The sequence below is a fragment of the Protopterus annectens genome, chromosome 3.part1, assembly GCF_019279795.1.
Source record: "Protopterus annectens isolate FY-2018-M chromosome 3.part1, PAN1.0, whole genome shotgun sequence".
NCBI classification, from domain to species: Eukaryota; Metazoa; Chordata; order Ceratodontiformes; family Protopteridae; genus Protopterus; species Protopterus annectens.
In genome coordinates, this window is record NC_056732.1 from 76,128,563 (window position 1) to 76,142,485 (window position 13,923).

At 44.7% G+C, this 13,923-nt stretch overlaps 1 protein-coding gene across 1 annotated transcript in view; it reads left to right on the forward strand.

Annotated features, from left to right (window-relative positions):
* The window catches only part of FAM91A1 (family with sequence similarity 91 member A1), a 1,899,235-nt gene extending 1,885,917 nt beyond the window's left edge, over positions 1-13,318 (forward strand). Inside the window, exon 24 of the mRNA XM_044066590.1 lies at positions 11,998-13,318. Coding sequence (XP_043922525.1) covers positions 11,998-12,192 — 195 coding nt within the window. The 3' untranslated portion in view covers positions 12,193-13,318. The remainder of the gene's footprint in view (positions 1-11,997) is intronic.
* Positions 13,319-13,923: the final 605 nt, after the last annotated feature.

Sequence of the window (13,923 nt, forward strand, 5' to 3'; positions counted from 1 at the left end):
GTGTTCCTGCAAACCACCACATCAATAACAATACTCTAAGCATGCATTCACTGGTGAGAGATCTGGGCACACTGGTTGACAGCAACCTTACCTTTGATCACCATGTCTCCACAGTGGTAAGAAGGGCATTTTATATTGCTCATCTCATAAATAAAAGCATTGCCTCCAGGGAAAAAGATGCTATAACCCCCTGTACTCTTCCCTCATCAGGCCTATAATAGAATACAATGCTCCTTGTGGTATGTACCTTTCCAAACACCTGCAACAATTGGAAGGACCACGGAGGTTCCATACAAAGAAAATTCAGGGACTCCAACATCTGTCATATGGGGACAGACTGAAATCACTGTCACTTTACTCTGTGTCATACAGACTGCTCAGAGGCGACCTGTGCCTGGCATATAGGTTCATAGGTTGGGACTAGGCTATCAGCCCTAGGGCCTATACAAGCCTAGCCATAACAATTCCCTGGCTATTTCTTCCCACATTATTTACTTTCCTGGACCCCTGTCTAGCAGGGCGACTGACGTGATCCCTGGGGTGAATTTCCTTTCTCCCATCCAATCGTCAAGGTTCCTCTTGAAGAGGTCCAAAGAGGCACTCTGCTTTACATGTATGGGCAATCTATTCCAGAGTCTGAGGGGTCTCTGGGTCAGGAACCTATCCCTCCAGCATGTTTTGTTTATTGTGATGACAAGGTTTAGATCCCTGGAGCGTAGCTCTGAGGGATTGGGATTTCTTTAAGTGTAGCATGTCCAACAGCTCTGGGTTTGACATGGCCTTGTATGTTAAGCAGAGATCGCCTCTGAGTAGACGATATGCGACAGAGTATAGCTGGAGTTTTTTAAGGCGGTCAGCGTAGGGCATCTGCTTTAGGCCTGTGATTCTTTTAGAGTGGTATTTCTGAGGCCTTTCCAGTTGTTGCAGATGTCTTGAGAGGTACATACCAAATGGGGCGTTGTATTCTATAATGGGTCTAATGAGGGATGAGTACAGTGGGACAATGACCTCCTTTTTCTGGATGAAAAGCCCTTCGTGATGAGGTGTGCCACATAGAAGGATTTCCTGACTGTTGTGGCGATGTGGTTATCGAAGGTGAGACCACTGTCCACCTGTGTCCCTAAGTCTCTTATCACACTGTCTGTGTTTAGTGTGCTGCCACCTATATGGTAATTCATGGATACATGTTTTTTTCCCAAAGGGGATAACAATACATCTGAAGTAGGAGATTCATTTGTCTGCAACCTGTGGGTTATGGATCCGATATCGGATCCGAACCGGCATGGTTTACCAGCTATGGATCCAAGCTCTCAGCTCCTCCCCTCACCCATAATACCCTGCTCTACCCTCATGACCCCAGATCTCGTTTGCCGCGCATGGTGACCAGATTGTTTTTCCAGCTCTCCAGCTAAGTGATAGTTTTCAGCATTTAAATTGTAAAATTTAAATAATTTTTTGGTTGATTTGTATGAAAGTGTAGGTTTCCCTTTTTGTATTATTACTTTTTTTAGAGTTTAATCTAAAATTTTTATCCCTCCCCTCGCTGGTAGCGTAGTGTGTGTGTTGGGCCTGTGAGTGATTTTGTTTTTTTAGTTACTTACCTTAGTTAGTAACTGTTGTTTGTTAGCTTGGGATGTCTGAGCAGCCCAAGGCTATTTTTTCTAAGAGCTCCGAGTGTGGCCATAAGCTTTCCCCGGAAGACACGGATTTGGAGGAAGGGGAAGGCTCCCTACGGTCACCCCCCGAGGATGTCTCATTTGGAGACATCATGGAAATGCTCTGTGTAAGGGGGGGTGGTCTGCCCCCAAGTCTTCTTCGGACGAGTCCGTGTTCTTGGAGGCATTTGAAGCGGGCCCGTCTACCTCTTGGGTGTCCCCTCCTGCCGACCCCCTGGTGGACCTCATTACCACCAGGGCGTGGAAGGAACTGGACACCGTGGAGCCAATCCCTAAGAGGCCCGACAGGATCCTCAGCCCACCGTCTGACCGTGCCCATTGGAGTAAGGGGCCTCCGGTAGATGCCATGTTGACGGCGGCGGCCACCAAGAGGGAACTTGCTCAGGAGAGTCCCTCAGTCCATCCCCGAGCAAGGAGTCTCGGATGATGGACCGCTTGGGGAAGCGGATGTTTAGTTCAGCGACCTTCTCGGTAAGGGCGCTGAACTACCTGGCACACGTTATTAGGATGCAGCGAGATCTCATTAAAGAATACGCTGCATCTCCCCCAGAGTCCATGTCGGAGGAGGACAAAGTGCTGCACTCCACCCGCATGGCCACTCTTAGATCAGTTACCAATACCTCTATGCGGCTACTCTCCCATGCTACGGAAGGCGCCGCTAGAGCCGCAGGGGCAGGTCTAGTCACTAGACATCAGGCCTGACTCCGTCATTGCGATTTCTCTGAGCCCTTCAAAGCGTCATTTGCGAACGCCCCCTTTGATGGTTCTGCCCTCTTTGGCAAAACCGTCATGACACTTTGACCCAGAGCGAGAAGGACGGGAAGACGCTGTCTGCCGTCGGAATCCGCTTCTCTGCACCCCAGAGGCCCTATTCTAGGAACCAAAAGGGTCAGAAGAAGATGTGGTTCCGGAAGTCGCAGCAATCCCAGCCTGCTCCGGACAACCAGTCCTTCCGTGGCAGAGGAGGACGCCGCCCTAGAGGCAGAGGGGCTCCCAGGAACTTCGGGTCCAGAGAACCCTTCTCTGAACGGCCCGCGCAGCAACCCTGAGGGGTTGCCCGGCTGCTCCACTCTGGAGGCAGTCGGGACGTTCCTGAGCACCTAGCGGCATGGGAGTCCATAACATCAGACCGCTGGGTTCTCCAGATCATATACAGAGGATACCACATCCCTTTTCGTCACTTACCAAAGTTGAAGTCCCTCCCAGACGTTCCACCCAGTCAACGGGAGGCCACTTTGGCAGAAATTGGCCATCTGCTAAAGAAAAGAGCCATCCAGTCCGTCCCCCCAGACCAGATCGGATCAGGGTTCTACTCCAGGTTCTTTTTAGTGCCAAAAAAGACGGGGGATCTAAGACCAATTTTAGACCTTTCTCTCTTGAACCTGGCAGTCCCCAAGGAAAAATTCCGAATGGTCACTCTGCAATCTATTCTCCCCCTTCTGGGAGAAAATCACTGGATGTGTTCTATAGACCTCAAAGATGCATACTACCACATCCTGATGGACAGGCGCTCCAGGAGGTTCCTCCGCTTCCGGCTGGGAGCCAGTCACTACCAGTTCGGGTCCTTCCCTTTGGTCTCACCACAGCCCCCAGGGTGTTCACCAAAGTATTAGCAGTGGTAGCGGCCCACCTGAGGCTTCAGGGGGTGCAGGTCTTCCCCTACCTGGACGACTGGCTCCTTACCGCCCCAACAAGGCATCTACTACTATTGGCGAGACTCCTTTCTCCATCTTGCTCCCATTCTGGGCATTACAATAAATACAAAGAAATCCAACCTGGCGCCCACACAGCTCTTAGATTTTATAGGGGCCAGGTTAGACACAAGGAGTTTAAAAGCCTTCCTCACTGCGGACAGAGTTCAAAATCTGCAGCTCCAGGTGCGGGCCATTCTCCACTCAAGTTCTGTTCCGGCGGAGTTGGTCCTGAGGGCTCTAGGGTCCATGGCATCTGCTATAGCACTTCTTCCTCTTGCCAGGCTCAATATGCGCATCCTCCAGTGGACTCTCTTAGTACAATGGTCTTACCTTGCTCTCCCTATGCATCATCCCATTGCGATCAGCAAGGCTTGCAAGCGGTCCCTCCTGTGGTGGCTTTACTCCCCAGATCTCCACGGAGGCCGCCCATTTTCTGCTTCTCCCCCTCTCGCCACGGTGACCACGGACGCCTCCCGCCTCGGGTGGGGGCATTTTATGGCCGGACCGTCCAAGGCACGTGGAATGATTCAGAGACCTTACTGCATATCAACGTTCTAGAGATGAGAGCAGTGCTTTTAGCGTTGCTAGCACTTCAGGACTTTCTTCCCTTGGGAACAATTGCGATTCAGTCGGACAACATGTCAGTGGTCTGGTACATCAACAAGCAAGGGGGAACGAGGTCTTACCCTCTTTGTCGAGAAGCCATGAGAGTTTGGGAATGGGCAATCTCCACCAACCGCTTTCTAATAGCAACGCACATTCCGGGTCAGTCCAACATCCTGGCGGACAAGCTCAGTCGCACCATTCTGACCCCTTACGAGTGGTCTCTCAATTTTCAAGTAGCGGAATGCATATTCGCACGGTGGGGAACTCCTTCATGCGATCTTTTTGCCTCTCCCTCAAACACCAAGTGCGACAGTTTTTTCGCTCTGATACCTCCTCCAGGAGGTTCTCCAAGAGACGCTCTGGTGCATGCTTGGCCACCCGGTCTTCTGTATGCTTATCCACCCTTGCCTCTGATGCTCCAAGTTCTCCAGAAAGCCTCTCGGGTGGGTTGCAGAATGATTCTCATTGCTCCGTTTTGGCCTCGACAGATCTGGTTCCCCTTCCTAAGGTCTCACTCGGTGAATCTTCCTTGGATTCTAGATCCCATTCCGGATCTGATATCTCATCCATCCCGCATATCTCCTCCGAACCTGGACAACCTGAAGCTGACCGCTTGGCTGCTCCAGTTCCACTCTTGATCAGGACTCCAGGTATTTCGTCCCCTGTTAAGGCGATCCTGGTGGCAGCTCATAAACCATCCACTAGGAAAGTCTACAGCAGCAAGTGGAAACGGTTTTCTTTGTGGGCGGAGCGGCAAGGCCTGAATCCCTTCACGGTTCCTCTCCCTTTAGTGCTTGATTTCTTAACCACTCTTTTTAACGATGGTACCAGCAGTTCCACAGTCAAAGTACAACTGGCGGCAATTTCACATTACCACATTGGTCATGACTCCAGTCCACTCATGTCAGCCAAGTTGTGTAAAATTTTCCTTAAAGGTACTTTCCTTCTCAGGCCCCCTGTAAAACAAGCGGCTCCTCCCTTTGACCTTTCCTTAGTTCTCCAGGCCTTGACCGCCCCCCCCTTCGAACCAGTGGCTACGGTGGATCTCAAATTCTTGTCTTTCAAGACGGCTTTTTTAGTAGCCATTACATCGGCCAAGAGAGTTTCAGAGCTCCAAGCATTATCAGCTAAACCTCCTTACTTGGTCTTTCATCCGGACCGTGTTTACCTCGGGACCAACCCGTCCTTTCTTCCTAAAGTAGCTTCTGAAGCAAACATTAACCAATCCATTAACCTCCCTGTTTTCTTCCCTAAATATGAAAACAAAGGTGAATACAAGCTTCACTCCTTAGATGTTCACAGGCAACTTAGATTTTATCTAAACAGAACGGCTGGTCATAGGCAATCCGACCAGCTGTTCATTTCCTTTGCTAAATTTAATTTGGGCAAGCCAATTTCTAAAGTATCTCTGTCTCGCTGGATTTCACAGTGTATCTTATTGGCTTATCAAGCTTCAGGAAGGCCCGCACCGGAGGGTGTACACGCCTATTCAACCCGGTCAGTATCTACCTCGGCAGCCTTTAAGGCTAGGATTCCTCTAGATGATATTTGTGCAGCAGCCACGTGGGCTTCATCTCATACTTTTATTTCCCACTACAAGTTGGATCTTGCATCTAGGGTAGAGCATCCTTTGGCTCCATGGTGCTCCGGAATATCCTTCCATGATGGCCGCCCAAGATTCAGGTAGCTGGGGACTCTGTCCCACAGGTTGCAGACAAATGAATCTCCTACTTCAGATTTAGAAGTTATGTACTCACCATAACGTTCCATCTGAGTAGGTGTATTCATTTGTCTGCAACCATCCCGCCCTCCTATCCCCCTGGCCTTTCAGTTTCCTGCATATTATGTGTTACCCTTTTCAGGGTGTTTTTGCTTTTGGCAAACTCGATCTGAGGTCATGAGGGTAGAGCAGGGTATTATGGGTGAGGGGAGGAGCTGAGAGCTTGGATCCATAGCTGGTAAACCATGCCGGTTCGGATCCGATATCGGATCCATAACCCACAGGTTGCAGACAAATGAATACACCTACTCAGATGGAACGTTATGGTGAGTACATAACTTCTAAATTTCTTGGCATTGAGCTTGAGCCCATGGCTCTGGCACCAAGCATCTGTTTCTGTAAGGCCCTTTTGTAGAGTATCCACATCATTTGGGGATTCAATAATGGCTCCCAGTTTGCAGTCATCTGCAAACTTTGTTAGCCGGAGTCCCTTAGTGTTGACCTGTACTTCAGAGACGTAGATGCCAAACAAGAGCGGCCCCAGGACTGAACCCTGAGGTACTCCACTTGTCACTTGTCTGGAGCTGGATTTGGAGTCGGCTACTTTTACAGTGTGGGTTCTATCAGTAAGCCATTTAGCAATCCATTGGGTGACATAGGGATTAATACCCAACTTAGTAAGTTTATCTATGATTCCAGAGTGGGGGATGGTGTCAAAGGCCTTGGCAAGGTCTAGATAGGCTGTGTGGACCACCTTACTCTTGTCCATGGCTCTGGAGACTGATTCAGAGAAGTCAATGAGGTTCAGGAGACAAGATCGGCCCTTCACAAACCCAAACTGGGTGGGGTCCAGTGTTTGAAGGTTGCCAATGTCTTTGTTTATAAGTTCCATGATAATACGCTCCATGGCCTTGCAGATAAGGCTTGTCAGACTGATGGGACGGTAGTTTCCGGGATCCAAGGTGGATCCCCCCTTGTGGATTGGGATAACTGTAGCTCTGCGCCACTCAGTGGGCACGAAACCTGAGGTGAGGCTATGATTAAACATGACACTTAGGTGTGGTGCAAGTTCATATTGTAGTTCATGTAGTACACAGCCCGGGATGTCATCTGGTCCCATGGATGCTGTATTCTTGGCTTTAGAGAGTGTGTTTTGTACCTGTGTGGCCGTTATTACTGGAATTTGGCAATCTTCCGGTATTGAGATGGGCCATTTAGGGGTTAGAGGGGGTGAAGTTGGCACTGAATCGATCTGCCAGGATATTGGCAATATCCTTCGGATCAGTATATTTAATGCCATTCTGTTTTAGCTCAGAGCAGATCTGAGCATTGCCATTTAGATTCTTGACATAGTTATAGAATGCTTTGTGGTTGTCTTTGGAATCTTTGGCAATTTTATTTTCGTAACTAGCTTTGGAGGATTTTATGAGGCATCTCAGTTTCTTACTGAGGCTAGTAAGGGAGTTTTTGCATCCTGGGATTTTCCTCTTTGCTGCAAAGTTTCTTCCTTTTGTTGTAAAGTTTGTTTATGGCGGGGGACCACCAGATTGGCTTCCTTTTTTGGATGAGAGCATTTTGGTTCTATTTGGGATGGCACGATTCATGCATGAGTGGATGTGCTCAGACAGTGCCTTAGTGTAGGATTCAGCAGTTGAACTTTCAGTTCCCGTCTGCATGGGTGTCATGAAGTTTGTCACTTCTGACTTGAGTAGCATGAAGTTGGCTTTGGAGAAGTTTTTTATGGTGGTTTCTATACTGGGGGGTGGGGGTGGGATGTGGATGTTAAGGGTGATTAGCTTATGGTCAGACCTGACTAACGAGGGGTGACCATAGGTATGGAGCATTGATTTCCCATGTTGGTAATGACCAGGTCTAGGATATTGGAGCCCGTGGTGGGACTATGGATTAGTTGATCCAGGGCGTTGGAATTTATGAATTCCAAGAACCGTTGCGCAAAGGTGTTGGGACATGAGTAGTTTTCCCAGTTAATGGCAGGGTAGTTAAAATCACCCAGTATTAGGGTGTTTGGTTCTATCTTAATATTTTCCAGTATGTTTAGAAAGGTGTAGTGAGAATCTTGGGGTATGGTGGGGGATCTGTAGCAAGCTACAATTTGGATTGCAGTCTTACGTAGTGTTAGTTGCACTTGGAGAATTTCAGACACATTGTGTTGGCCAACTAGCCTGGTGGTGTGAATATCCTTGGTGAATATTGACACTCCTCCACCTTTAGTGTTTCAGTCCTGGTTTGGTGGCCGAAAAGTGTGGTAAGAGTTGTAGCCTGGTATTGCAGGGGTGCTCTCTGGAGCCTTGAACCAGGTCTCAGTTACTGCACAGATATCGATGTTCTCCATTTTTAGGAGTGCCTCGAGAGAGTGCATTTTGAGGTGTAGACTTCTAGCATTGAGTAGCATTACCTTCAGATTTTGCATGCTTGTACCTGTTACGGTGGTGGTTTTGTCCTTTGAAGTTTGCCTAAAAAAGGCACTATAGGGGTGGCAAGAGCCTTAGCCAGTAACCTGAATCCCAGGGGCGACAGGTGCAGACCATCTCTGGCAAAGCATCTTGGTCTGTCAATCATGTCATCCCAGGCAGACAGATACTGGATCCCCTTTGAATGACACCATAAGCTTAGCCAATTGTTGAAGTCAGTCATTTTATCCTTATATTGTGGTATCATTCTGGGCGAAGGCAGGATGCTACTCAGGGCTAGGGTCATACCTGCCTGGGCCACATGATCCGAGAGCTCTTCCATGTCTCTTTTCATGTAGTCCAGGGAGGTACGTCTCAAGTCATTCACTCCAACATGGACAATGACAGAGTCATATTTGTACTTGTTGTGGAGTGAATTGAGTGCATGCGTTATGTGGCGGATCCTGGCACCCGACAGGCAGCTGACTGTAATTTTCTCCTTATTCAACCTGGTGAGAGGGACATCAGTGTGCCGGACTATAGAGTCACCTATGACTAAAGTGTTAGGTACATTGTCTTGCCTTAGGGGCTGTTGCTGGGTGGCACACTGGTGTTGTGAACTATGTGACACATTGGTTGTGATTGGTGTTTGTTTGCGTTTCAGCTTCAGAGGTCTTTGTTGCTTGGGCAGGTTACAGTTAAGGGCCTCTGCATATGTGGATTTAGTGTTGCTATATGTGGGTGTTGGTGGTGCGGGTTTAGAAGGGCTATGTGTTGCTTGAGGTGTAGTGTGGGTGTTAAACTTCTCCTCTTGACTGTTTAGCACAATCTTGGGTGGAGAGAGCTTTGCTTCCATTTTGGCTATGTAAGTGCATCTCTCACAGGTTGTAGTGTTGGGTGATAGGAGGAGAGGGTTGTCTGTGTACATGAGGCAATTGCTGCATTGCCCCAATATGCCCAGATTCACCAGGTGGACAGGAGAAATCACCAGAAGCTGACCCTTGGACATGCCTGGTTTGGGGCTTTTTTTTTTTCTTTGTAAAGTATAGGAGCTGTTTCCTTAGCAAGGTACTTTGCAATTATAGGCTGTTTAGTGCCTACTATTAATTTCTCCTTGTTAACAAGGAGAGTTCAGTGTTTGTATGAGTTTAAGGCTTCCTAGTGCTTTCCAGCAGGTATTAGAGAAAGTGCTAGTCACAGGGATGCTTAAAGGTAAGATTGAAAATAATGCACTCTGCAGTGTGCACTAGAGAAGTTAGATGTGAAAGTAGGTAACTTGAGTTTTACCTGTTTAAAAAGTTAAGGTTTAGTGGAGAGTTACTATTTTTAAAACAGCAAGATGGATTAAAAGGGGTGGTCACTTTTGTATTTTGGTACTATGAAATACTGTAGGATGGCCAATAAATTTAAATAATTGAAGGGGTGGGATTTCAAAAATGATGATTTTGTGATTACTCACATAAGCCAGTGAAAGTAGAGAGCAATGAGATATATGGTCAGATGAACATAAGAGGCGGGCAACTAGAAAGACAGTGGTATTTAACAAGACAACTTAAATGGGTGGGAGGGCAGGAAAAAATTCTGCCTGACTCAGAACAGAGAGAGCTGTGGTCTCTTTTGAAGTTTTAATATGCTGTTAAAACAGAATGCAAGCAAAACACAAGGTAAAGAAAACAAACTACAGTATTCAAAATATAGAAAGGCAATACAGTAATACAAAAAATCATATCAAATATAAGGCAGTCTCTGACCCTGCTTTAATGGAAATGCTGCACATTTGCAAGTCTAATGGCATACAGGTTACTCACTGTAAGGACATGAACCTGGCATGCAACATCAACAGAACCTGCTGGAGAGATAGATTTGTCTCCCAGAGGTTGCCTCACCTTTAGAACAGGTTTCCAATACATGTTAAGCAGACCCCCTTGCCGACCCTATTCAAGCACAGTCTGGACGATTGGATGGTTAACCAAAAATTCTCCCCGGGGATTCCACCTGTGTCCCTCTTGCAGAGGAGCAACAGGTGCTGACTTTCTTAGTGTCTGCTCCTAAAGAACAGTGCTGGGAACAAGGATTTAATTTGGCTAGGCTTGTAAGGGCCCCAGGGGCATTAGCCTAGTAACTAGTTGGAATGCGCAAGGTTTCCTATCAGGAGAATCCAGGGTGTAAACACATCGTCCTGTATGGGTTGCCTTAAAGCCCTATCTCTTTACTCTTTCTCCTACAGGTTACTGAGGGGCAGTCTGTGCCTTGCAAACAAGACAGCCTCAAATCCAGCTTTGATCAACCTTTTGCACATCCACAAAACAGACAGCATCAGAACCACTAGAGCCAAGGTTTAAATTTTGCTTATGACATAAATAAGACATGTTGGTGAGACAGATATGTGTCTCACAGGATCTCCATGCTCTGGAACAGGCTCCCGATTCATATGAAGCAGAGCCCATCCCTAACCCTATTTAAGTGTAACCTTGACCAGTGAATGAAAAATCAGAAATTCATCCCGGGTCTGGCTCCCATGCCTATGATAGACAGAGGAAGACAGTAATGCCCAGAGTAATATACCCACCCTCCCCACATAACCTCTAGAAACTTCCTAAATAACATACCACCTCCTAATAAACACCCATGATACATAGGGACACAATTGGGTTGGATTGCACAGCTAGGCTTATAAAAGCCCCCATGGTAGTTTGCCTAGTACTTACCTATGAACTTGTGACCCATTATTAGTTTCTGTACCATCTCTGGTCCTTCTCACTTTAAAACTGTTTAGTTACGTCGCTGCACTTTCCATTTGCAAACAGCTATTCAAACATGTTTGCCTGCTTTCTAACTAAATACTTTATACTTTTTTCTTTTTTTTTGAGAAAATAAGAGTTTTACTTCTGTTTATTGCGTATCTCATTTCACCACTGATGTGGATGCAAGTAGAGTTTGTGGTAGACAGCACTTAAATATTTCTGCTGTCAGTGTGTTTTTGTCTTGGGGCTGTGTATAATTTTGTAATTTTGAATGCTAAGGATAGGATCTAGATAGATGTGCTTCATTTATGTGTGAAAAAAACACACAGGCAGTAATTACATATCTGAAGTGAGATGGGCAGTAATTCTATGCAGTTACCTGTGCTTCAGCATGTTTAGATGTTCAGCATAGCATATACATCCATGCTGTGAAATATGCACACAAAAGGCCAAATAGAGTCTGTAGAATGGTGCTGCAATGCATTGTGTGAACCTTACAAGAAATGAAAGTGTGAACTCACAGACTGCTGCATCTTGAAACAAAGAGCAAGTATAGAGGCTGTGCTGTACAAGGTTACATATCCCTCAGAGTAATGGAACAAAGAACTGCAGAAAGCTATGTTGCATTTATATATGTCAGATACATGAAAGGGGAGGAAAGGGATGTATAGGAAAATAGAAGAAAGGGAAGGGTAGCACGCAGAGGGACACAGAAGGAATGGCATATAGGAGTATGCAGGGTAGGAAAAGAAATTCTACACAGTGGAAAGTATTAGAAATTTAAAACCTGTGTTTCTCTCTGTACCATGTTAATCTGAATATGTCTAGAGCTCCATGGACATTTTAAAATGTTGAATAAGAAAATCTCCATTAAAAGCTCTCATTACTTGTATTTTACAATATAGATTAGCAAATAATTTCCATAATAGGCAACACAACGATAGAATAATTGAGATTTTTTTTAAGAAATTGGACACAATTTAATGTTTTTTGTTTGGTACCTAAAATTTAAGAAAGTGCAAAATATGGTGAGCATGATGCAATAATTTCATGATTTACTTCACTGATTACTTATGCATATTTGAATAACATTTATTTGAATTAAGTAATGTAATACTGATGTTCTTTGCTTTTATTACATTTTAGGAAATTGTTTCAGTTGTGGATTCACCTTCAGAGACAACTCTGTCAAACTTATTGTCTCCAAATCCTGGTGCTGATATGGGAGTTCCTCTTCCTGCAAAGAACTTGATATTTCGAGATGGTGTCTTACAAGAATGGAATGGACGCTGCCCTTTCACAATACTGTTTTCAGATACATACAAAGAGCAGTCTAAATAACTAACTTTTCTGAGTTTCTATCAGTTATGAACATTCCTGTTTTATCAGTTACTGTTTTGTGTTATTTCTGTTGAGAAATATGAAGTATTTCTCTGAATTTGAATAGACACTTTAAAATGTTCATTTCATCTACGTATGGCAAAGAGTTCAGAGGAAGACACAAGAAGTTATAAATCTGAAAATATATAAGTCAATATTTGTTAGCTGCAAGAGTGTGTGTATCCAGATTTTGTTCTGCATTCTCTCAGTTGTTGTAGAATGTTCAAAGAACATATGACTGAGGCTGATTCTTGCCATTTTGCAAGAGATCAGCTGGTATTAGTTGTGTTTTCACTGGCTGACTGCAGTGTTTGCTGATTCATGCAAGTATCTCAGAAAGTATTCCAGTTTCTACAATAATTCTGTAGAAAGCTCCAAATAGAAGCTTATTCAGTAAAGCTGTTCTCAACCAGTATGACCAAGTTTGTGACTATAAAGAAATTCCTTGTATATAGAGTAATATGTTCAGTAGGTGTGTGTGTGTGTGTGTGTGTGTGTGTGTGTGTATATATATATATATACAGATACACACACACTCACACGCACACACAGCATTTACTGCCAATATGGGGATACTTTATCAGGTATACAACAGTATGCACTTGATTACATTTTGTTAAATTGGGGATCAGTGATTATAATGCTTGAACACTGATGATTCAGACTGATTCTGACATAACTGTTGTGCATTTCTGGTGAGACCCTTATATTTCAGAACATTATCCATTCCTGAATTGTGTTAAATATCCCAGAGTTGGTAGGTGAAACAGTCACTGTTTACATATCATAAATATTTTATGTGATAAAGGACCAAGAATGGAATCTATACAGTTTAAGAAAGTATTTATTATAATTTTACATTTTCTCCTAATAGCGTATTATATAGCATTATCTAGAGATTGTATTTGCTACTATGTTCAAGGATACACATTTAAGAAGGTTCCCTGTATGTAGAATTTGCATACAGTATGTCATAAAATATTAAAGTAATGCATTTGTTATTTTGCATTTGCTTTGATCATTAACTGTAATGTTTGTCACCCACTGCAATCACTTTGAGTACTGATAAAAGATGTAATCTTCTATACAGATGTAGTATGAAGTATGATTTACAATGTATACTTACCCTCATCAGTAGCTCACATGATCACTTTTTTGAATTTGTTACTATTGATTTTACTTTTGTTACTATCTAGAGTGTTAGCAAAAAGGCTAAACTGTAAAATATCCATCCTTTTTCCAATAACCTTCTTTATCCTTTACGTGGTTGCAGGGATGTTAGTTCCGGTTTCCAGTAGCCTTTGGGTACAAAGAGTCGAAATACCTTCTGGACAGGATGGTAGTCTTTAACAGAATGCCTGCAAACATGTGTACACACACACACACACACACACACACACACACACACACACACACACACACACACACACACACACACACTTTGGTGGCAACATTGCTCACTGCACTGTGGTGGCACTATATTTTGTAAATATGGCATATTGAATAACTAATTTGTTCTATGTTTTGTTGATGTACAGTTGAATATGTTTATTTTTCTATACCATTCTAGTTGTGGGTATGATATCGTCCACATACTGTTAATGTTGTGTAGCCATAAGTGCATTATGCAGAAAGGAGATGGGTTGTGTCAGTGCAGAATTCGTAGTCCTGTTACTGGCATATTTCAGAAAA